The 23652-nt window shown below is 38.9% G+C and overlaps 4 protein-coding genes across 7 annotated transcripts; 1 reads left to right on the top strand and 3 right to left on the bottom strand.

The window, feature by feature from the left end:
- Positions 1-846: 846 nt before the first annotated feature.
- On the bottom strand, positions 847-2465 carry LOC122068073 (aspartyl protease family protein 2-like). The gene has a single exon (XM_042631921.1). It carries the CDS (start codon positions 2399-2401, stop codon positions 968-970), a length of 1434 nt encoding a protein of 477 aa, XP_042487855.1. The 5' UTR covers positions 2402-2465; the 3' UTR covers positions 847-967.
- Positions 2466-9104: 6639 nt separating this feature from the next.
- LOC122068052 (cyclic pyranopterin monophosphate synthase, mitochondrial) lies at positions 9105-16781 on the bottom strand. 4 transcript variants are annotated; one of them, XR_006136956.1, is made up of 4 exons: positions 16300-16781; positions 15494-16138; positions 9800-10001; positions 9527-9717 (listed from the first exon to the last, which is right to left on the bottom strand). XR_006136956.1 is itself a non-coding variant. In XM_042631884.1 (2 exons), exons 1-2 carry the CDS (start codon positions 16399-16401, stop codon positions 15548-15550), a joined length of 693 nt encoding a protein of 230 aa, XP_042487818.1. In that variant the 5' UTR covers positions 16402-16780; the 3' UTR covers positions 15276-15547. The 4 variants fall into 4 exon arrangements, 1 of the variants encoding a protein (XP_042487818.1); XR_006136955.1 differs by lacking the exons at positions 9527-9717; positions 9800-10001 and adding an exon at positions 9105-9351; XR_006136957.1 differs by lacking the exons at positions 9527-9717; positions 9800-10001 and adding an exon at positions 13132-13769.
- LOC122068051 (SUN domain-containing protein 5-like) lies at positions 10796-14508 on the top strand. The gene is made up of 4 exons (XM_042631883.1): positions 10796-11203; positions 11819-13083; positions 13158-13243; positions 14137-14508. The coding sequence occupies exons 1-4, from the start codon at positions 11029-11031 to the stop codon at positions 14363-14365; spliced, it is 1755 nt and encodes a 584-aa protein (XP_042487817.1). The 5' UTR covers positions 10796-11028; the 3' UTR covers positions 14366-14508.
- Positions 16782-20515: 3734 nt separating the features above from the next.
- LOC122068049 (F-box protein At5g03970-like) lies at positions 20516-23251 on the bottom strand. Its single transcript, XM_042631880.1, has 3 exons — positions 22982-23251; positions 22337-22539; positions 20516-22161 (listed from the first exon to the last, which is right to left on the bottom strand). The coding sequence occupies exons 1-3, from the start codon at positions 23207-23209 to the stop codon at positions 20634-20636; spliced, it is 1959 nt and encodes a 652-aa protein (XP_042487814.1). The 5' UTR covers positions 23210-23251; the 3' UTR covers positions 20516-20633.
- Positions 23252-23652: the final 401 nt, after the last annotated feature.

The raw sequence follows: 23652 nt of genomic DNA, 5'->3' as shown, positions 1-23652 counted from the left end.
CAATCACCAATACCAATCAAACTAACTGTTTGACACAAACACCCCCTACAGCTCATTGTCAACAATTTGGCCCTACGGGAAGTGTCACTACTACGACTCTTTGGCCTATTTCCTCTCCATGGTTAGTCTGCCTTTGTGATGGTGATTACATGTCTTATCCAAATTCTGTACAATGAAATTTCTTTTTCTCAAGAAATAAAAAAATGGAATACTAGAGACCAAAACTATGATTATGTCCAATTTTGCATTCTTAGACACTAAAACACATTCCGTACAAGAAAAAATAAATAAAATTCAGATTTTAGAACACAATTTTCACAGAAAACCTATTCCTAGAATGCATTCCAAACCCAGCATAACACTATCAAAACCCAAAAAAATTTACAGCACTAGCATGGATTTAGGGTATAGCATTAATAGTGACGATATCAATCAAAATTATATCTTTTCTACTGTTTTACCCCTAAAATAATAGGAATAATCGATCTAGATCGATTAAGAATAGAAAAACGTCCGAGTTAATATCGATATGATAATAGGATACTGACACTCGAAACCATGGCCCTACCCGCCTGCCCACCACCCCCACCACTCACCAATAAAGTAACCGTGCCGTACTGCACCACAACGCGGGATTTGTACTGACAAGACACCCCCCCAATTACTAGCAGCCACCTCGTTGGAAATTGTGTAGGAGGCGGCCCACTACCACTTCCGTATTCAATCCATTCCCACCTCCATTATATCCGGGTTATCCATTACGTCATGATCACGGATTTCGGATATAAAACGTAAACAAACCCCGTATCAAACGGGTCGGATCTATTTTCTTTTGGACCTCACCAATCCGGTTAAAATATTTTGCTGATTAGATAATAATACCACACTACATTTTTACGTAAATTCAGAAATTTCCAAAACTAAAGAAAAGAAAAAGACGAAAATAATCTGTCGCCCTCTCTCGGACTTAGGAGCATCCATTCGGAGAGAACCCGACCCGTGACCCAGCACCATCGAACACAACCCGGTAACCTTGTTGCTGTATATTCCCAATGATCGACAACCCACTTGTCGTCCCGGCGAAAGCGAAACAGAAAACGCTCTTATTATCAACCGGAATCAGATAATTGGCCGCCGGCAAAGCCAGATTGGCCCCACCTCCGAAATGCATCACCACCGTTGGTACCTTTACCACAGTCTGCCCTGACAAATCGTAACACGTGTCGAACAACGAGAACCCAGGCGCACGCTTCAGTTGTGCTCCCGCACGGAACGCATTACGAAGCGCTATGTAAGCTCGGCGAGTCAGACGAGTAACTGACGTTCCCGAGTCGACGATAACCCCACCGTTCCCAGCCGCGTCAAGGCGGAACATGGAGGCTGAAATCCCCGGCACCGGAACACCGCCGACACTTATTCCGGTGAGCTGAACGTAGTAGAAAGTGTCGAGCTTAGGGTTTCTGAGCATCGGAGTGAAGACAGCGGATCTCGGCTCTGACGAATCGCCGAACACAATCGACGATGACTTCGACCCGGATGATTGCCGATCCACAAGGCAATAAGAGAATTTCCGACCAAATCGACGGCCAGTTTGTGTCGGAAAAGACAGACTCCCTCGACCGAGTCCGAGCAACCCGGCGGCGCCGATGAACAAGCCTTCATTATCATGGCCACAGCCGAGAGCTACTTTTCCCACCTTCGTCCTTCGAAAGGTTAGTGTCTCAGTCGAGAAATCACCAACGGTGAAAGATCCGTCACCGTATTGAACCTGGTAGAGACACATCTTCTGCTTACTGCAACCAAACTGGTCAAGCCTCCGGCAAAGCGGCGACGCACAAGTAACGCCAGCATAAGATCCAGATTTCTTTGGATCGAAGACGGGATCAGTTTGGGTGTAACATTTGCTGCAAGGAGAACATTGGATCCAAACGATGTCACTCCCGGTATCAAGTACCATGTAAGCGTACTTGGGAGGAGTCCCAATACCCAATCTCGTGAAATACTCTCCACTACCTTGAGAGAGGCCAGAGATGATGGAACTACTGAAATCACGAGTAGCATTTCTCCTTCCCCTAGCGGCTGCTGCCATGGCCGTTAGGGATTCAACCCTAACCAAATCCCTCTCTAACCTCAGGTTAAAGAGGGTTTCTGGGGTTGAATTGAAGACCAGAACATCTCTGTGTTCTAATTCTACAGTGAGGGTGGTTTCGAGGCTTGAATCTGTGGTTTCGAGTTGGGAAAAGGATGAGGACTCAGTCCATGAGAGATCGGGCCTGTGGGTAGGTGTTGGAAGAGGTCCTACTACCAGGTTTTGGAACTCGATTGGTTTTGCAAAACCGCCTGACGGGCAAATGAGTAGGAAGAAGAAGGAAAGGATAGTTGCTTTAACTATTCCTTCCATGGAGGGAGAGGTAGAAAACCCAGAAGGACCTTTCGAGTTGCAAAGACGAGGGGATACACAAATATATAGGAGCATAGGACAGACTAAAACGAGTGGAGAGTGGAGAGTGGAGAGTGGAGAGTGGAGAGTGGCGGTTCTCTCTCTACCTCTCACAGACTTTACTCTTACGTCTCTATCACCTACCACCACACCTCTACACTTTTCTTTTTTTTTTTGGGAAAAAAATCTTTGCCTGGCAGCGTGGTGCCTATGCTAATCTGGAAAATCTTCTTCCAATTGATGCTTTTGTGTGTACCGTGATTGGGTTGCATGCCACACGGTCAAACAATGTCTCCGTAGTACAAGACGACTGGGGGTATCTAATTAATTATTATTATTATTTTTTTAAATTAGATAAATTAAAATATGAGAAAAAGGTTTATGTGGAGAGAATGTAATCTCTTTGCCCAGGCACAAGGGGCGAAAATGATTAACTCTCTTCCTATAAAATAGAAAATAATATATAGGTAGATGCTTCTCGTGTTGTCTCATTGACCATTAGATACACGTAGAAACCGTATTCCTTGACAAGAAATATTTCCCCTTGAACTATTTTCTCTTGGCATCAATAATGCAGATAGATGATACCATCAATATTTCCCCTTGAATTATTAGTCAGTATATTCAGACCATGGATTTAGTTCACACTTCATGGTGATGGTACCATCAAGGGTATGAATTGGTCTTTTTTTTTTTGTTCTATTCAAGATAAATGATATTAACCAAAACTGAATAGAAACCCTTTGTTTAACAAATTAGAACCGAATTGAAATGATGTGTTTTCGATTTTTATTTGGTTTTGATATAATTTAAGTAATTTTTTTTTTACGTCTCAATTGATTTAAAACAAAACAAAATAAAATGCTTAAAACAAACCCCTTTTCTGTTAAGACGATAATCTACCAAACTTTTTTTCTATTTAAAAAGAATAGAATGTATCAACCTTGAAGTCAAAATCGAACAGAAAAAGATTCTATATTTTAAAACAATTCGATCCAATTTGCTTTGGTTTGACTTTAAACACTGATTTCGTTTCTAAATTGACACCCTTAACAATTTCTATGCATATACCAATAGCAATTTTGATACATATTGGCAATGTATTAGTGGTTTCATATTAAAACAATATTTAAAAAAAAAAAATCTGACTGAGGTGAAATGAGGGCCCACCCCAGTGATCCCATGTGGGTCAGGTATCATACGAATATGATCGATCCGATATCAATTCCTAAAATCATATATAGGACCGTCAAATCACATACTTACAATGCCTACGCTCGACATGTAAGGAGTGAAATGAGGCCCACCCCCTGTGAAATATGAAAACCCCACCCATGTTTATGCCACCTACATTGCTCGCATTGATCCTTGAGCTGGTATAGTGGTCACACGAATTGATGGGTGATCCCGCCCATAAAAAAAAGTGTCTCAATCAATGAAATGAAAGGAGCTTCTAAATGTCACTTGGCTTGTTATATTAAGTGCTTCACTTAGCTGCATTAGTGCAATGGGCTACACATGAATACATGATGGAGCCATTTGATGAAAGGGCTCTAAGGGGTTTTCACAGATTGCACTCTATCAATTATCTCCACATGTATTAGTTACTGTGTTGGTAAAAAAATAATAAAAACTAAAAGGAAAATGATTGAATATACTAGTGATATACTCAAATCTATGTCTATCTCTTTCATCATGTTTGTCTCACTCCTTCTTCCCTCTCTTCCCTATGATCTCTTTTGACTTATTGTGTAGTTTTGTAATCAGAATGCATAATGCATCCTAGACCCTCATTGAATGGCAATAATCATGTGCATGATCATGCATCATACATCGCATACACAAAACCTTCTGCCAATTTTTTTTACTATAATCGAAAATAAAAAGAAAGAGAATTTTTTTTTGTATTACACATGAGGATTTAGTTATTGGTATCAGCTGATCCAGATCAACTCAATTTGGTCACTTTCGCCCTTACTTTAAAAAAAAAAAAAAGAAAAAAAAGGTAATTTTCTTTATGGGTTTATCCTTGAAACGATATTGGTAACCGGTTGAATTCGATTCCTTTCCTAAATGTTGATCACCCAAGTCTCGCCATGGTAATCTAAGTGATCAACATATGTCCAAGCAATGATCCAATGATAACTTGAGTGATTATCGATCAGGAGAAAATCCGAATCCTAATCGATCTGATCTATCAAGTATTATCGTGTCTTAGTCGATGCTGAATATAATATGACCGATACAGCTGATCCAATACCGATACTAAAACCATGTATCAAGCTATTTTAGACTTTTAGTCAATGCGATTGAGGAAATCACATGGATGCAACTTTCACCCAATAATCACATGATGCAACTATAGAAAGGCTCTTGTCGTATTAATAAATTTATACATTTGACTCTAAAGTCAAGGTTGGATGATTTTTTTTTTTTCTAAGGAAATGTGTCCAGAACCACGGAAAAGGAGGAAGAATGTGAACGGGTCCTACAATGGTTGACCAATTGATGATCCATACCAACCATCAGGTGATGAAATCATGAAACTACTAATAATACTCCTTCAAACTCATGGTAATAAGACAATCAACAAATCGGTCATTTTGTTTCTATTTTGAGAGGGCTTCGTATTTTTCCTTCCCTATTTTTTGGGTGAAGTGGGCAATGGATCCCGTGATCCCTTCACCCTAGGTTCTTTTGTAATTGTGTTAAGCGTGTGGGGCCCACACCATTAGCTTCAAGGGTTTCAATGAGAGGAATCGGTTTCAGTATCCGGGTTAGAATCAATCAGATATAGGTTGAACCGGGGAAGTATTATCAACCCTATCTATAGGAGCAGACATTAGCAACCATTGATGGCTTAACTTTTCTTGCTCCCAAGGTTCGGGAAAACTTTCTGCATGATAAAACAAAAATATATTCCATTAATGAGTGACTTAATATAAATATTGGACAAGTGTTTTCTGTCTGTGAGAGGTCCCTGAGCCTATATACAGGGAGGTACGTGCATCAAGCAAGGACACATTAGTCATTGTACACCCTTATGTCTATGTTGTAGAGGCTTCTCAGGAATAAAAAACTGTCCGATTAATTTGTAACAAAAAACAAAGACATAATATATAAATTTCATAACCTTGATAAAATGCATATCAAACACCTTCTAAACCATTGTTAGAAAGCATCATTGATTTTTTATGAGCAATTGACATATAAAATAAAATGAAAAATCGCCATGCATTGTTTGCATGATATTTACTTATAACATCTCATTGTATTCACTATACACCATTGTTTTTTTCTTTTTTTCTTTCTTCTTAACTTGGATGTTATGTTTTTAGAATATGAGAAGAAATTATGATGATGAAACCTTCACAATACTAAGACATCAGAGGGAAACCAATCATATGAATTTATTAGGTGAATATTTATATTTATTCATTATAATCCTTTAAGATGGTGGGAACTCATTTGGGCACTAATGACCAAGCTTCTTCCTCATGGACTTGTGGTTGGAATTTGTATTCGGATTGCTCTTTCATAGAGAATGTTGTAGAGTTCAATTCAAAACCTTATGAAGTTAGTTGAAAAGAGTTCCTCCGATATATAAAGATATCAAGAATCTGAAAATTTTGACATAAACTATAATTATGAATTTGAAAATCAGTTAAGGTTGGTCAATTTGAGACTAATTGAATCAAAATCAATCAATACTGATCCTAACTCCGGCCAAACCAGATTGGACCAACCCTTTTCCAGGGGGAACTGATCTATCCATGATAGGAAACTAAGACACGAGTTAATAGGAAACTCGCAAGAATAGAAATCGATTGCCCTCAATATCAATACGAATGATATGTCTTGGATCAATTCCAGTAAAAAAAAAAAAATCTTTTCATATCGACCAAAATGTATCGGTGCTATATTTGTATTGGTGATCATTCATACCAATACGATCGATATGTCATTAAATAAATCATGAGTATCAGGGAACACCGATATTTCAAAACCCTAACTACATTTGGGTAGTAATAATGACTTTTTTTTTTGTTTTTACTTACTTATCTTATGCAATTCGGTGAGTTTAATGATGGTACAGTACAAGAATCCATTCACATGATCACATCAGTAATGATGATGAGATTTCTTACTCCAACCATGTAGTCTTAATCCTAAAATTTAAAATTAGAACGACATGCAATAACTTGTATCGAGTTGCATCAATCTTAAGATTAGATGTAATTTATATATACCGATTAGAGTTATCATCATCGATACTAATATATATTGGCCTTTACCGATACCAATTTGTATAAATTGATACGATCAATACAATACCTATACCTTTACATATCGTTGACACAACCGGTACGATACCTATTCCTAGTCCCAACTTCTTAGGAAAAGGTCTAAAGTTGGATTTTTTTTTGGGGGTGAAATTTGCTTTTTTTTTTGTTGATTTCGAAATTAGTAAAATGGGGACATTGGAATCGGTATCGATATCGCTTTTTTTGGAATGGACCGATTCCAGCTCCGATTTCGTGCACTAAACCCATGATTGGTAACCGGTGGCATTAATGTTGCCTCCAAAAGTCACACGTCAAATATGGTAGGGCCCAGGGTTCAAGTTTTGCATATGCAAATTATACAAAGTTCTGGACTTACACCCATATGGACGGTAGTGGGCATTCTAATCATGTGATGTGATTTTTTTTTTTTTTGTAAGGGATGTGACGTTGCATGAGTAAAGTGTTTTCTGTAGGCTTGAAATCTGCCGGGAGTGGTGCAGGGCCACGCAGTCTATTAGAGTAGGATGAAAATCCTCTGTTTTTTTCATTCCTGTTTTTTCTTGTTTTGCTACCTGCAGAACACGACACGTGGACAACTTTAAGATCAACGGTCAAGGTTGGGTGAAGATTATTATATCTGGTGCGTTGGTCTTAAATTTATCCACATGTCGTATTCTGCAGATAGCAAAACAAGGAAAAACAGGGATGAGAAAAACAGAGGATTATTTTTCATTAGAGTATCACCTCCCCATCTATTTAGGAAAGTGTCTTTTGATAGAGGAGTGTGGCCTCCATCTGTCAACAAGGGATAATGGAAACACGCTAGAAAATATCAACAGAAATGTCATTTTGTATTTCATAGATGGTAAGGTGATCATTTTATGATCTCATATGTTCATGTTTTGGAAGGCCTACAATATCACTTGGTAGGGTAGTGCTGTAAATGCATTATAGATAAAATATTTTTGGGCAAAATGACACGAGGTACTCAAAGTAGAAAAACTACCCATGATGTATCTCATGTTCGACGTATTTTTTTATCTTATATATATATATATATATATATTTAACTTTGCCCACACTCTAGAAATTTGTTCCCACCAATGGGGAGATGATTTGACCTAGAGAGGTTAATTCTCTTCCCATTATTTCTCTAGTTTTCATTGCGGATAAGTGTTATGGTTGATTTGTTGGAAGAGAGGAAAAAAAAATTACTATCAAACATAAAATGGATGTGTGAATTTGAAAACATTTAAAGAAAAAAAAAGAAAAGAAAAGAAAAGGGAATCATAAACATAAAAGGGAAAAAGAAGGAAGAAGGTTATCGGGTCACCTGGCCCTTGTGCTAGCATGGGGGCAATACAAAATGCATGAATGACATCTAACAAGGGTGGTGGTATTCATTTCACCATGCATGTGTCTAGACATAGGGGTCAGGTGCCTGGCTACAATTCCCTACCCAATAGAAAATTTTGGAAACTTGATATAGTCCAAACATAGTATTAATGAAATGTGAGGAACCCCAATTCTAACATATAAATGTAAGGTACCAAAACAAAATTTCTTCATTCATTAGAAAAGTCTATAGAGCTAAGCTAATGTCCAAAATATGAAAGATACAAAAGTTTGGAAGAAACAAGTTTGTTCCACTTAATCCGTCTTTCATGCCGTATATCTTTCTGGCTAAGGAATGGGAATAGAAAATGGTGTGGTCTTTCTTGGCTGGATTTACTTGCCAATGTATCAATTTGTTTGCTCTTCTTCTTTCTCGCGGTGTTAAGCTAAGCTCCAAAATATGGAAGAAACAAGTATTTCCAACACTCCATCACCCAGTTAATTTTGTTCCACTTAATCCTTCTTTCATGCCACATCAATTTTCTCATCAATGTCTTTGTCTTTTCTTCTTTTTTTTGGGTAGAATCATGAATGTCTTTGTCATATCTACTCATTTATAGCTCATGCCATCCTCCTCAAGGGTATATGTGAGATTATAAGGGTTAGGAGCCGCTGGTGGCCAAAATTTAAGAAATTGTTCCTAGAGAAAGAAATCCAAGTAGCTGATGGATATTATTTCACATGTGTGATGAACTAGAAAACGGTTTAGACTTTACAAGAGTTCAGATAGAGAGCAGTTAGCTGCCTCCCCCTCCCTCCTTTAGTTGGGTTTGTAATTTTTTTTTTTATGAGAAATGGTACCCACAATATCAATTTGGGGAGGAATTTGCACACCACACTAACGGCAATGCGAAGAATGGTATGATTCACATGGGTAAGAACATAAAAGAGTGCCAATATGAACCCACATCTCATTATGTGAGAGTGCATGCTAGAATCTTACTATGACATTGCGCACTTCAATTTTCTCAACTTTTTATGGGTGAAAATCCCATCTTGATCTTTGCTAGTTTAACAATTAATTTGAGACTCTCCGAGAGAATGGAAAAATAGCGTACTCTGTCATGGTTATGAGGCACTTTACAAAGGATCCAAACCCTCCACAACGCACCAGCCCCTAAAGAGTGAAGGCATCAACAAGGACGAGATTTCCACCTTAGGTGTCACGCGGGTACTCCATGGTAGTGATCATAGCCCCCAGGACAAACCCCCTTACGGCAGGCAACACTTCCGCAAGACCAATGAACGATAGTGAGCATGCCAAGACTAGAACCCACAACCAGTCCACTCGAACGGTGATGGATTAGAGGCATTTTCACCACTAGGCTACCAACCCCATTGGTCATGAAGCTATCTCCAAGTTGACCAATTAAAGAAGCACAATCACATGGGTAAGAACATAAAAGAGTGCCAATGTGAACCCACATCTCATTATGTGAGAGAGTGCATGCTAAAATCTTACTACAACATTGTACTCCGTCATGCTTAGGAGGCTCTTTACAAAGGATCCAAATCCTCCACAACGCACCAACCCCTAGAGAGCATCTGACAACTTAGAGCGATTGACACACACCCCAAAGTTAGGAAGAGGGTTCCCTGAAAGGAAACATGGCCACTGTATTAGCGTGAGAGCTAATGGGTACATATGCGAAAGCATCAACAAAGATGAGATTTTCACCTTTCATGAGGGATGGGATAGTCGTTTTCCTCCTCTTCTATGTTTAAGCACAGGTGTCACAAGCGTACGGCTAACAATGCTTTCGCAAGACCAATGAGCGATAGTGGGTATACCAAGACTCAAACCCACAACCAGTCGACTCGAACGATGATGAGTTGAGGGCATTTTCACCTCTAGGGTACCAACCCCATTGGTCATGAAGCTATCTCCAAGTTGACCAATTAAAAGAAGCACAATCACATAAGTTGCATAGAAAAGACAAAATACAATCATAAAACTGTGGAAATCATTATGATAGTTGACATGAAACTAAAGTACATTCAAAATATCAAACTCCCTATCATATGGAGTGGGTGATAGTTCCATATAATTAGTGCTCAATTACCAATACATATTGATTGTATCAGGTTGTGTCAGTATCAACTCCTGATCAAAACAATATTTTTTTTATAAGAAAATACCACATTCATATCATAATGGCCAATACATATCAGTAACCTGTCAGGTTGTATCAATACCAAATCCGGATCAAAACAATAATATTTTTATAAGAAAATATCACATTTATATCATATTGGCCGATCCACATCAGTAATGTTACGAGTAAGCCGATACATTTTACCAAAAAAAAAAAAAGCCGACACAGATTCCTAAAACTTTGATCGATATGCTGCATCCTGCATGAGAAGGGGTTGGGCTCCTTCATTGCGCACAAGAGGAGACAGAGAGGAGACAGCGCAGATCCGATGCTCTGGAACGTCTCAAAGCATGCACCCGAGTGTTGAGGAGATGCTCCAGGGCGTCAGATTTACACTGCCACCACTTGTGCGCAATAGAGAAGCCAGATTCAACACTTGCCCATGCAACAGCTGTCCCTTTTTACTTCCAAAAATGTATCTCTATGCATTCTAATTGGAAATGAATGGGATAGATGTCTCACGCTCTGCCCATACATGCAGTGGAACCAGCCTTGCCATTTTTAGCCACCATTGGACTCTTTCTCTCGGGAAGATTACAATTTTCTGAGGAACTGGGAGATGATTCCATTTGGCGCAAGGGGAGTTCCCGCTTACAATGGCTCTTACAAAGCCACAAACACAAAACTCCCAAAACGCAGAATCTCAAAACACAAACACAAACCTTCTTCTCCTTTGCTTCACCCACCTTCCCCCCCCCCCCTCCTCTGCAACTTCTTATCTGTTGTTGTTGTCGTTGTTGTATCATGAAAGATGAAGAAACCTCGAAATCCCTCCATAGATAACCACAATGCCACCACCATCACGAAGACCACCGACATCAACAGTGGAAAGAGCTTTTTCAATGTCTCATTGTCCTTGGTTTTTTCACTCTGGTTTATCATCTTCCTGTTCTATTCCAAATGTGGCTATAGCCATGGAAATGGAAGTAAGGGTCTTAGTTCTATTTTAATTTATCGTTTTCCAAATAACTAACAATTCCCATTTGTATTGATTTACTCCTAAAATCTGACCTGAAGACTATATGATATGATTTCACAATTCATTTTTTCTCTTTGCTTCAATACCCATCTCCATAACTCCTGCATTTTCAATTATTATCATTTTTAGTACTGAATTCCTCTGGGTTTTCATCATTTCCTGCTTTATGAGGAGCACCAAATCTGGATCTCCAGTCAGTCCTCCTCCCCTTTCCCTGCTAGATCCATCTATATTTCTGTTTTCAGCTGAAATCCCTTTTCTCCTGGATTGAAAAATCACACTTAGCTGAGAATATTTTCCCATCATGGTGGGAAATTTTTGGGAACCACAAACGTGTGGTTATCAATCCGAATTGAATAAAAATTAGAAGAAGAAAAAACACCGAATAAAAAATTAGCACTAACTACTATAACTCATAGGAAAATTGTAGCAATCATGTAGGAAATGTAGTAATTGACTAATTCGCACTTTAGGGTGTTCAGGATAGCTAAACTTCTGTTTTATACTTCTCTTATAAATGCAACAACTTTGTATTTTCTCTAACCAGATCCATTTGTTGCAGATGAAAGCAAAAATTATGCGAATGGAATGTTATTAAAGTTCAACTTTTCCATTAACAGTATCAATGTGGTTCAAGATCACAACTTTGCAGATTCCAAATACTCACTTCGTGAAACAAACATGCTGGAAGACTCAGATGGAAATTTTCAAGGTTACACCGACTTAGCCTGTACAGTACAGCCACAAGAAATAAAGGCTAACAGAACAGAACAAGAACAGACAAGGGAGAGAGTATCTCTTCCTATCTACATTGATCTAGATGAGTTCCAAAACAAAACAATGCAAGGGAAGCGCGAGGTGCAAAGCCAGGTTGGGAACATTACCCATCGGCTTGAGCCCGGTGGTGAAGAATACAATTACGCCTCATCCTCAAAGGGAGCAAAAGTTTTGACTCATAACAAGGAAGCTAGAGGAGCAAATAACATCCTAGAAAGGGATCAAGACAAATACTTGCGGAATCCATGTTCGGTGGAACACAAGTTTGTTGTCATTGAGCTTGCTGAGGAAACTTTGGTTGATGCATTCAAGATCGCAAACTTCGAACACTACTCTTCTAATTTCAAGAACTTTGAATTGTCTGGAATTTTGAGTTTTCCAACCGAGACATGGACCCCATTGGGAAATTTTGTTGCTGCAAATGTTAAGCATGCCCAGAGGTTCATGCTCCTTGAACCCAAATGGGTGAGATACTTGAGGCTAAGTTTACTGAGTCACTATGGCTCAGAATTCTACTGCACATTGAGTTTATTGGAGGTGTATGGGGTTGACGCAATTGAGCGTATGCTCCAAGACCTCATTGTGGTTTCTGAAGAACCAGGTTTGGATCAGTCACTGAATCACACCAGTTCAATTGGAACAAAGTCTTCAATAAAAGAACCAGGTTCCAATGAGAGGGATGTATCTAGTCAAGTTCAAATTGCAGCGGATGCTGTTGGCAAAGGGTTAGATAACATTGATGATGGGCAAAGGCCTAACATTGAGGTCACCAAGAATACAGTATCAAAGAGCAACATTCCTAATCCAGTTTTAGAAGCTAGGCATCAGAATAATGGGAGAATACCAAGTGATACCGTTCTAAAGATCTTGATGCAAAAGATGAAGTCTCTTGAGTTAAACCTGTCATTTCTGGAAGAGTATATCAAGCAGTTGAACCGGAGTCAACGAGATGTTTTGCCAGAGCTTGATAAGGAGATATCTCGATGCACCTTGCTAATGGAGAAAGTCAAATCTGAAATCAAAGGCCTCATAGAGTGGAAAGAGATTACGGTACGAGAGTTTATTGTCCCTAGGATACATGCTTCAGATATCTAGATTGATTTTTTTTTCTTCCAAATGGTTAGGAAAAGGGAATTAATGAGCTCGAATGGTGGAAATCTGTTGTGGTATATCGAATTGATGCATTGGACAGAGAGAATCGAATGTTGAGGTAAGAAAATGCATACCTTTGATCCTTACTATTTATCCCCTAGTAGTTTGGCTTTGATCAATCTTTTAATCAAATGGAAAACTATTCTAATTGAATCATGTTGCATATGCTAGTTTCTGGATATTGTATCAAACTTCTTTTTTTCCCAGCATCAACCATTCAGTCGGTTAACCGTGTCTGCTGGGTGGGACAATAACAAACAAGCAAAGAAAGGAACTTAATCATTTAATGTAGACAATATGATGCAGAACTAAAAGCTCCAATAACAACAACTCAGCCTTATCCCAACTAAAATATTCACCGGGTATTTAGTATTGTCTAATTGGTTAGCACTTTGGAATTAGGGCCATAAATCATCCAAAAAGTAATAGGCTAACAGCTGTAGACTTATCCCACAAATTCTCCTATAGTCTTATGTGCATCTTGTTGTCATTAAGTAGGATAACCTCGCTGAACAAACATCTGCATGAAATGAGAAACCACACTAATCGGAGTTTATGTTTTCTCTGTTGTTTATCTTTATATCCTGAAATCATAAGCAACTTTGAGTACTCAGTATGCTCAAAAAAAAAAATATATATATATATATATATATATATAATTGGGGGAGGTGGAAGAAGAGAGAGAGAGAAGAAGATGCATTAGATATTAAACAGATCTGTAGAAATGCATGATGGATAAACCAAACAAAACACTAAAGAATAAATTGGAGATAGATAAAGTTGATAGAATCTGGGGTCTTCTAGCACCATTCACATGGTCCTATCCAAGAAGAGATCTAAAAATAAGATATATGATCCTTCAAGCAGTAGTAAAAGTATTGTCAATGCCTTATCCATTCATCTTTTGATTTATATACTATATCTGACATTTTATTTATTCATTGATTACAGATTAGGCATTGAGAAGGTTTTAACTGATCAAGCAAGTTTGGAAAATAAAGAGCTTGCCATGTTAGCTGTGAGTTTTTTCTTTGCTTGCATTGCGGCTCTCAAGCTAGTTTCGGAGCAGGTCCTATCTTTCTTTAAAAACTCTCACCCTGAGAAGGTCCACAAGACAAGTAGAAGTTGGGTTTTGATACTGTTTAGCAGCAGTGTAGTAACCTTCATCACCTTATTGTAGGACTAATCTCACCCATTTTTAGCTCTAGAAAATTCATTTTTGTTGTTGTTGCATAGTCTCCTTTTCTGAAATTTGAACTCTTGTAATTATATTTTGTTTTAGCTAAATTGAGATGGCCTTATCGAAAGTTCTTGCATGGTCTAATAAGGAATTTTCAATTTTAGCAATAACTTGACTCATCCCCAGATCACTCCCATTTACTTCAAATCTGAATTTTGAAACTTGGTTTGATGTGTAGAGACTGAAGTTGCCTACTTTAGTGTCCTAGAGTAGACTCAGTTGGCTCTTTCTGAGGATGTTCATCTTTTGGTCCTGTCTGGGCATGCGAGGTGGTCCAGGCAGATCACAAACATGAATGAGGAAATACTTGTACTTCTCGACTGCAAGGTCATGGACCTTCAAATTGCTAATTTTTGACATTTCATGATGAGCAATGATAAGTAGACTTCCCCTTGACCACCCTGCATTCATGATCAATGCGCTTTAAAGCCCAAAACCTGTGTTAGATCTGCTCAGATCCTGTATAGAGGCAGGTAAAGGAGGGGGTTCGATGTGTGATAGGTCCTACAATAATATCCAATTATAATCAGTTGTTTGGTTTGGCTTCCCTCCGAAAGAGGGAGAGCAGTTGAAGGGAAGAGAAATTTCTCTACTGAAGACTTGCTAGAAATACATTGTTTCATTTTCTTTTCTTTTCTTTTCTTTTCTTTTTTTTTTTGTGGGGGGGGGGGGGGGGGGGTGGTGGCTTTGGATTGCATCTAAAGTTCTCAAGGTTAGTTTTTCCTGCACTTTTAAATGCTCACCCTTCCTCTTGATCATGAGGAGGATGGGTTGCAAACAATTTGCAAACCATAGCTTTACAAATAAAGGACCACTTGCATGATTTGAGGACAATGTAGCAGGCATCATATGGCATACAACTCAATCAAAAATTTCATTTTTCCAAGCAATGAACAAGTTTCTATCAAAAGAGGGAGAAGTAATACAACAACCATGTGTAGACGAATCATTAGCAACTCTCTTCCGAGGCCCAAGAGATGGTATTAAAACTGAACCAGCTTCCATGTCTAAAGAACCTAACAAGCTTGAAGAAATCATGGAAACTCACCATAAAGGTCAAAATCTCACCTTCCTTTGGGTGATTGGGTCTTTGAATTTTATCCTTCTTCTCTGTGTACAGCTTTACTGCTTCCTGGACCAGCTCCCACTTTTGCCACCACTTTTGTGCAGGAGCCTTACATCCGTTATCTCTATGTCCTTTGAAGCAGCCTTGCACATGTCATACACAGTTAGACCAGCAATCGTCACAGCTGTTAGTGCTTCCATCTCCACCCCTGTCTTCCCAGTGGAAGCAGCTTCTCCTTCTATCTCAACACTGAAAGCCTTCTCATTCAGGGTCAGGTCCACACGGACATGAGTCAGACTGATGTTGTGACACAATGGGATAAGGTTGCTAGTCTGCTTAGCTCCACTAATTCCTGCAATCTTCGCCACACTGAGGACATCCCCTTTGGCCACCTGATTCTCAGAGACCAAATCAAACACCTTCTTAGAACCCAGAAGAACTTTGCACCCAGCGATGGCGACTCTCTTGCTGATGCCTTTGGAAGAAACATCCACCATTTGCGCTTCCCCTGTTCTGCTAATGTGGGTCAAGCGTTGTTCATTTTCGTCAGTTCCCCGAGGAATCAACTGAGGTTCTGGGGCAGCAGACAAGTTGACAGAGCCAGAAAGGTCAGTCGGAGGAGTTTCGCCGAATACCGACTCCATTTCCTGAAAACCCCATTTTTGGGTATACGCATGAATTAACATGAGCTCTACCATTAGTCTCTAGTGCGTGAGTTATCAAATGCTTTAGATTTTGAGAAAAAAAAGTTCACTTAATTCCCAGAAACAAATGAGATTTTGGTGCTGCAAAGGGACTATAGATTTACCTTATTGAGTTCTGCAATTGCAGCTGTAAGATCATGGCCGCCATTACTGCTGAAACATCTTATAGAAGAAGGAAAAGTTGCTGTGATGCGCCGGAGAAACATGGTGAACGTGATGAGTGGCTGTGTCCCTAAGAGCTTATTAAAGGAAAATAGGAATTGCTCCAAGCAGTTGACCAAGCTCAAACGAGGCTATAAGGTAAGCTCGCCGGCGGCATATATATATAAGTGCAGCTTCGTTCAGGCATTTGCACATACACCTAGTGGGCAGTCGCCCAATGTCATGACTTCACAAAGCCACGGCAAGTCCGCATAAGCGGTTCTGTCATTTGTGTACTAGCGAACCTGCAATTAAAACCGCGACTCATAATCGCGATCGAAAAACATGGACGACAAAAGTCGTAGCCTGCACCAGCGGTTCAGAGAATCATTTTGCTATATATCTTAAAAAATCCGCAAGACGCCCTGCACGGCTGCACCCACCCACAGGGATGCGCACCCCAAGCGTGGGCACAAAGGCCTCTTGTGGACAGGAAATACTTACCTTCAGAGAGAGAGAGAGAGAGAGAGAGAGAGAGATATAAGTTACGATCACAGTTGGAAGACCAGGTTTTCGAAGGAATTAGATCCTCTTCTACACTCGAGAGAGCTCAGGCACATTTAATGGCTACTGGTATGTGCCCAGGTGCTGAGGTGGGTGCTCGGGAGAGGTTTATTCCAAATACACAAGGAGTTTGTCCTCGCATGAAGATATATTTTCATTTATTTGTTGATTCAAGGCAGGCGAAGTACGCTTCCATAAATCTAGGGTCAAAATTTGCAATCAAAATTAACTCGTGGTCTCTCATATACACAAATTTTTACTTTGTTTGATTTTCTCCTAATGGCAATTACAAAACATTTTCAAATTTATTTGTGATACTGTAAGATATGTTTCCATGGATCAATTTTGTATGACCTTAATTCCTTTTTTTAAGTCTTACTAATAGCATGACAAACAATTAACAAATAAATGATGCAAGACATACTCAGCAAAATAAGAGGGATTTTTTTTTTTCGTGCTTAGCGGGGCTGTCTAGAATTTATTATCTCATCATTCATTCTTTTATAAAAGTAGGTTGGGTGATGGATTGTCTTAGTGGTGGGCGTAATGCGTGTAGGACGTTTTGACTTGATCGATCTATATGGTACGTCAAGTAGACAACTAGTACCTTATTATAGTATGTCATTATAAACCTGTGGTTGATTTGTAGTGGCGCGTTGTTTGAAATTTAAAATGTAACCGCAAGCGTACGGATCAGTGTAGCTACGGGTTGAACACAGGGAGATCATCCACTTTATTTTTTTATTTCTTTTAATAATGCGAAAGTGAACCAATTAATGGTTGTGATCTAATTCTAATTACCGTCCTAAACATATGTATATAAAATAACGTTCTAACCATTCGTCATCTAAGAATTTAAAGACACAAGCCACGCAATTAAAATTAAATAAATAAATAAGTGAAAATAAATAACCCACGCAATTAAAAATAAAGGAAAAAAATGCTGAAATAAAAATAAAGTAAAAGAAATAGGAGAAAGCTAGAGAGAGACTCACAAGTAGGTTTCTCTACTTAGCCCGAGGAATGCATCATGATATGAGCTTCCCTACTTGACCAGAGAGTCACTCTTACAAGGGTTACTCTACTTGGCTTTAGGGAAAATGAGACAATTAAAATAAAAACAATAAATTGATGGTTCTATGGCTAGGAGGAGCAAAGCCAACACATACACTAGCCATGAACCTTGGGGGAAAGGGATAGCAGTAATGTAACGACTGAAATTAAAATCTTAAATTAAGAAAGAAAGGGTAGTCATAAGAGGGAATGAGAGGGGGCAGAGAAGACTACTGAAGGAGCCTACTTACTTGAACTTCAATCCTTGAACTAAAAACTTGATCGATTTGAGATACTACTAGTACTAAAAACCAGATCTAGAATAAACCAAATCTGAAATTTTTAGTACTAGAGAAAACAAATCTTGAAAAAAAAAATTGCTCCACGGCTCGTGATCTTGTCACCTAGATCTAAGCCTAGAACTATAACTTAAAATTACAACTCAATTGCATAAATCATTAACATAAAAGGGCTGAATAAAAATAAAAGAGTGTTTGCATTAATTGAAATAAAAAAAAACTATTACAAAAGTGATTAAAGAAAAGATAAAGAAGTACTAAAACTAAAGAGAGAGCAAGTGAAAGAGAGAGCAACTAAAAAAAACTAGAAGAAGAATGAAATGTCTCCCCTCCTCTTACATGAGTTGTATTTATAGGGAATGGGGAGGTAGGGTAACAAATTTCTCTTTCCTAAAAGGGAGAAACCCACAATTGGTTGTGAGATCTTTTGAGACCAAAAGTGCTAAGGTGGAAGAGAGAAAAGAGAGAAATAAACTTCGAGAAATTTTCTATAATTTGTTTGCTTATTTTATTTCCTTTTTTTTTTTCTAATTTATTTCTCTTCTTTTTCTCCCTCGGTCCAATCTTTTGGTGATGATGTAGAGGAGAGAGAAGATTTGGACAATCTATATTTCTCCTTTTTTTTTTTTTTGTAGGAATCCTTCCATGATTTTCTTTGCTTCTAATTTGATGTGAAATGTGCTTTAAGTGAGTGAAAAACAGGAAATCTTCAACAAAATTCTCTAAAAAAAAAACAACAATGCGATTCGAACTTGAGACCTCTTGGTGAGCAAGGAAATTTTGCACACCATAGCTCACCAACTACACTAAGTAGTTGTCGTTTCAAAAAATGAATCTTCAATCACTTAAGGATGTAGTTCATCGATCATTGTTGGCATTTGGAATATTCCTTGTACCTCTGGGACAACTGCAGACGGGCTGGTTCTGCATCTCCGTTCAGTTTTGATCCATTATTATTTTTCTTGTCCGAACAGAATAATCACTTATACGGTTGACCAAACGAATGTGTATTTTTAATTGAACACATCCATCTTGCTCAGAATTTCGTTCTCTTCGCAACCATGAAAAGAAATAGGACATCTTTACGTATAAAATTGGAGATATAGCGCCCGATAGTCCTTAAGGCCTTGAAAATATAAGACATGCAAAAAGAGAGTAAAACCCCAGGTAGCTCCATTCTAAATATGTAAAATGCATGTTTTACTACTCTAGATTTCACACATAAATGTGCTCATCACGCGTCAAGTTGACTGGTTGTGGAGTTTGAGTTGGAATGCCCGACTATTGCTCATTGATCTTGTGAAAAGCATTGCTTGCCGTAGGAAACTGCTTTCTCTTTACACCCCATTGACAGAGCCTTATATAGAATCAAGGCAGTTCAACTATGGGGTTTCAAAGAATTGCTGTGAGATTCTAAACACAGGTTGGCCATTATAAAGGCGTTCCAGGAATGAAGGGAAATCTCCTTAGTACTACAGGGATTAACTCTGAATGTAGTATTCCAAGGTAGCCCAACTCCCAACCCTTGACTACTCTGTTATTTATGTTAGGTACAAATGCAATGGACCAAAGAATTAAAGATTTGGGTAAACCCAAGTTTTATGTGCTATCTACTTCAACTTCACATAGCATTTATCTGAATAACATTCAGAACACTCAATCCAATGAATTCCAAATTCCATAAGGATAACCCAAATCATGAAATGTTAAGATTCAACATTACCAATCCCATGCAGGAGCCAACAAGCCAAAGAAAAAGGCAGCATATTCAAAAGTTCCTTTCACTTGATGCTAGAAGACCAAACGGGAATAGATAGGCTGCCACTATACCATATACCACACCCATATAAACTCTCCAACTCCCCCCCCCCCCCCGACTTCTACTCTTTGTAGCAGTATGGTCCCTTCATTTTCACCCCCATCCTATTTTCTAAACTCATGAATGACACCTTTTAGTAGAAATTGCGAAATCATGTCTCTGCACAGGATCACCACTAATTACAAAAAAAAAAAAAAAAAATCAAAATCATGAGTCCATTGAAATACTTTCTGTCGAATCACGCAACCAAACACCACCTTAGCAATCTATTTCAATCTGTGGTTATTTGAAAACAAAGACTGACTCATCGTAGATGTTGAAGTAGCCCACCAACTGGATTTGGTTTATTAGTGTGATAAACTTGCTGAATTACCAGGCAAACAAGAAGAATTGGGACTGGACTTAATTCCATTATTATTCATTATCAACAGGTACTGAAAAACATTGAATCAAAAAAAAAAAAAAATGGTACTGAAGAACAAGTACTACTTCGCAGACCAGTAATTTAAATCTCTACTTATTGTAAAAAGAGGGGGAGAGGGGTTGTAGATCAGCCAGGGTCTCAGGCAGTACATCTTTCTAGTTTTTGGATAAGGAGAGTGGGCCAACGTGGGAGAAAATATGGTCGCGGCCTTATTTCTTCGAAGGCACAGCCACGATAATGCACTTTTTCCGATCTTGGAGTAATGTTGAAGTATTGGAGATAGATGTAACCATGGAAATTGAAAAAAACAGCTTCAGGAATATGAGGATGGAAATCCAATAGCATGATTTGACGATGTAGTAGACCTACTGGCAGCTCATGTCTCAACGACCATTGGCCCTCGTTTGAATGGTAAACCCATACTTGAATGGAGGTCAATGTATCATTGAACACTGCTATTTGGAGTAGGTTGTCAGTAGACTCTCCCATGACGCATTTGTGGATGAACTGGAAGGGTGGAGTTGCAATCATTTCCATATGCCCATCTACCTTATACGGATCATACACCCCGATGTGATAACCCAGCCAGTGAATGGCTCCTCTTATCACAGTGGCCTTCCTTGGTGGATCCAAGAGGTAATAATTGCCAGTGCCAGTGAGCGGCACCATAGATTGCCTCCATTTGCCCGTCTCGGAGGAGAAAGTACCTATCTTAACCTTGTTTCCACTGACAGCGTCACAACTTCTAGTCTGAGCATGCACCACTTTGTATCGGATTGATGAAGTAGTGGATACATCATCACAATTGGCAGCGACTAGACCCACGATATAAGAAGTCGAAGATTCCCACTTTTTACCAAGACGAGGAGGAAGTTGGTAAAACTCCTTGGTGACAGGGTTGAATATATAGTAGGTACTAGGGTGAATACCGCATAGGAGAAGACCATTGGAAGAACAGATGATGTTGCCGAGCGAGTTAAGAATTTCTTGAGATGATTCCAAACTGATGAAATCTCCACCTCCTCCTCCTCCTTCCACTGCTGAACAAGTCACTCTTGATGGTGGTGATGTTGCCAAGAATTCAAATGTTTGCCTCTTGATACATCTGGAACCACGCTTTCTTGCTGTTCCTTTTTTCTTCTTGATAGGGCTGAAATAAACGAGTCGTCCCATTGTTGGGGTTTGGAAGAAACCCACCAGGTGTTCACAATGAGGAGATGTGCTATAAATATCCCTGAAAGAAGGATTCGAGATAAGATGGTGCCACCTTTTTGATACACACTTGCATCTGAAGACCAATTTGAGTGGCAAACGAATTAGAATCTCTGTTAGAATGTCGTCGCTGCAACGCAAATCTGTGTCTGCGCCATTGTCCCTGACCTGTGCCTGTGTGTAGGAGATCTTTATTAGATGGAGCCTTCTAGGAACTTTCATAAGAGGTGCACCATCAAAGTAATCCTGAAACTTCTCGGCCTCAAGGGTTGAGGCACTCATCACCACCAGTTTCATATCAGGCCTATTTTTCAGTACTTCTTTCAGAAGCCCAAATAGAGCAGTATCTGTTGCTGAAGTTCTTTTATGAACCTCATCAAGTATAATAGCTCTATAACATTCCAGAAGGGGATCTGTCATAGCTTCTCTCAAAAGCATACCATCTGTTAAATACCTACAAGCCAGTAACCAAAAAAAAAAAAAAAACAACAAATTGATGAAAAATGTTAGCAAGAACATAATACAAATATGCAACAACACAACAACACAAAATCAAAAACAGGAAAACAATATGAAGTGAAATTCAGAATCAATATTATTACATTAAAAAAACAAAATAAGGAACATACTTTACAACAGTTTTTGAACTACTGCAATCTTCAAACTGGATGGTGTAACTGACTTCTTTTCCAATTGTTAAATCCATCTCTTCAGCAACTCGACGGGCCATAGATATCGCAGCAACCCTATGAGGCTGCGTGCAGGCTATCATCATACTTTTATCTTTGTCAGGAGTCTCTAAGTCAACAGCATCCAAAACGAACTGAGGGATCTGTAGAGCAGCAACATACATATTGTCAAAAATTCTACTCCATTCATCAATCCATTATTCTAGAGATTCCATAACAAGCTAGCACAGCCAAAGATGCTATGAACGAGAGGTATTGTTACTACGTGGGGCAATTAGAGACCCACTAGGAGTATAACATTAGTTAGCCATAGAGGTCTGGTGACTCTGGCCACAAGGGTTATGCTCCTAGTGGGTCTTTAATTGGCGGTTCGATTGACAGGTATAATCACTAGGAGTCTGTCCCTAACCATGATAAAAGACAATAAAAATATATGCAGTTCAGGGGGGCTATGTAATTATACACCTAAACATTGAAACAAGTGTGTCTATAGTCTATACCAAAAAAAAAAAAAAAAAAAAAAAACATGAGATATACTAGTTATTCCTCCAAATTCAGGGGAAATTTTTTATTATTCAAACTAACCTGGGTTGTTTTGCCGCTACCAGTTTCTCCAACTAAAATCAGTGACTGGTTAGCCTTCAGAGCCTGGAAGAATTCTTCTTTTATCTCCCATACAGGAAGCGTCTTTCTTATCTCCAGGATTTCATGGTACTTTTGTGAGTAAGGTCTGCCATTCCATTTATTAATACAAGCTTTCTTCGCGGGGACACAAGTTTCGTCCACCAAGTCGTGACCTTTCACCGTGGACATTCTTCGTATGTATTCCTGAACAAACGGATGTAGGGCCGAACTGGATAGGAGATTCCAGAACAAATATATATAGAGATCTCACAGGGGGCTTCCGCTTTTTATACGCAGACGAGGGAGAGTGAACAGATTAGGGTTTGTGAGTTTGTCCTAGTTGTAATCTAATTGAAGTAGCCAATAGGTTAATTGTATTTGTTACCGAAAAAGGAATAGGTTACTTGTACTTGCCACCTGGGATCCAACTCCTTTTGAAAACCATAACCCAACCCTGAGTTTCTTAGTTGAGCCCAAGCCCAGCCCGTCACAGCCCCAACTTATGCCCAGGAAAATCCAATCCTGATCCGCCCTTAGGATCGGACCAGGAAAACCTTTATTGGCCCTGTAATATCGAAACTAATTTTTATCATGGGGAATCACCCAACTGAGTATAAAGGTTCTATGATTTG

This window comes from Macadamia integrifolia, unplaced genomic scaffold (genome assembly GCF_013358625.1).
Source record: "Macadamia integrifolia cultivar HAES 741 unplaced genomic scaffold, SCU_Mint_v3 scaffold337, whole genome shotgun sequence".
NCBI lineage: Eukaryota > Viridiplantae > Streptophyta > Magnoliopsida > Proteales > Proteaceae > Macadamia > Macadamia integrifolia.
The sequence above is the reverse complement of the archived record's forward strand: the minus strand, read 5'-3'. Positions and strand labels throughout refer to the sequence as shown.

What these genes read in the sequence shown, in the direction of transcription:
- LOC122068073 (XM_042631921.1), bottom strand. Translation starts at nt 2,401, where the DNA reads ATGGAAGGAATAGTTAAAGCAACTATCCTTTCCTTCTTCTTCCTACTC.
- LOC122068051 (XM_042631883.1), top strand. Translation starts at nt 11,029, where the DNA reads ATGAAGAAACCTCGAAATCCCTCCATAGATAACCACAATGCCACCACC. An exon ending in CTATAGCCATGGAAATGGAA is followed by an intron (nt 11,204 to 11,818) that starts GTAAGGGTCTTA and finishes CATTTGTTGCAG; the next exon opens with ATGAAAGCAAAAATTATGCG. An exon ending in AGAGAGAATCGAATGTTGAG is followed by an intron (nt 13,244 to 14,136) that starts GTAAGAAAATGC and finishes CATTGATTACAG; the next exon opens with ATTAGGCATTGAGAAGGTTT.
- LOC122068052 (XM_042631884.1), bottom strand. Translation starts at nt 16,401, where the DNA reads ATGTTTCTCCGGCGCATCACAGCAACTTTTCCTTCTTCTATAAGATGT. An exon ending in CAATTGCAGAACTCAATAAG is followed by an intron (nt 16,139 to 16,299) that starts GTAAATCTATAG and finishes TGGGGTTTTCAG; the next exon opens with GAAATGGAGTCGGTATTCGG.
- LOC122068049 (XM_042631880.1), bottom strand. Translation starts at nt 23,209, where the DNA reads ATGTCCACGGTGAAAGGTCACGACTTGGTGGACGAAACTTGTGTCCCC. An exon ending in GTAGCGGCAAAACAACCCAG is followed by an intron (nt 22,540 to 22,981) that starts GTTAGTTTGAAT and finishes GCTGCTCTACAG; the next exon opens with ATCCCTCAGTTCGTTTTGGA. An exon ending in AGTTCAAAAACTGTTGTAAA is followed by an intron (nt 22,162 to 22,336) that starts GTATGTTCCTTA and finishes ACTGGCTTGTAG; the next exon opens with GTATTTAACAGATGGTATGC.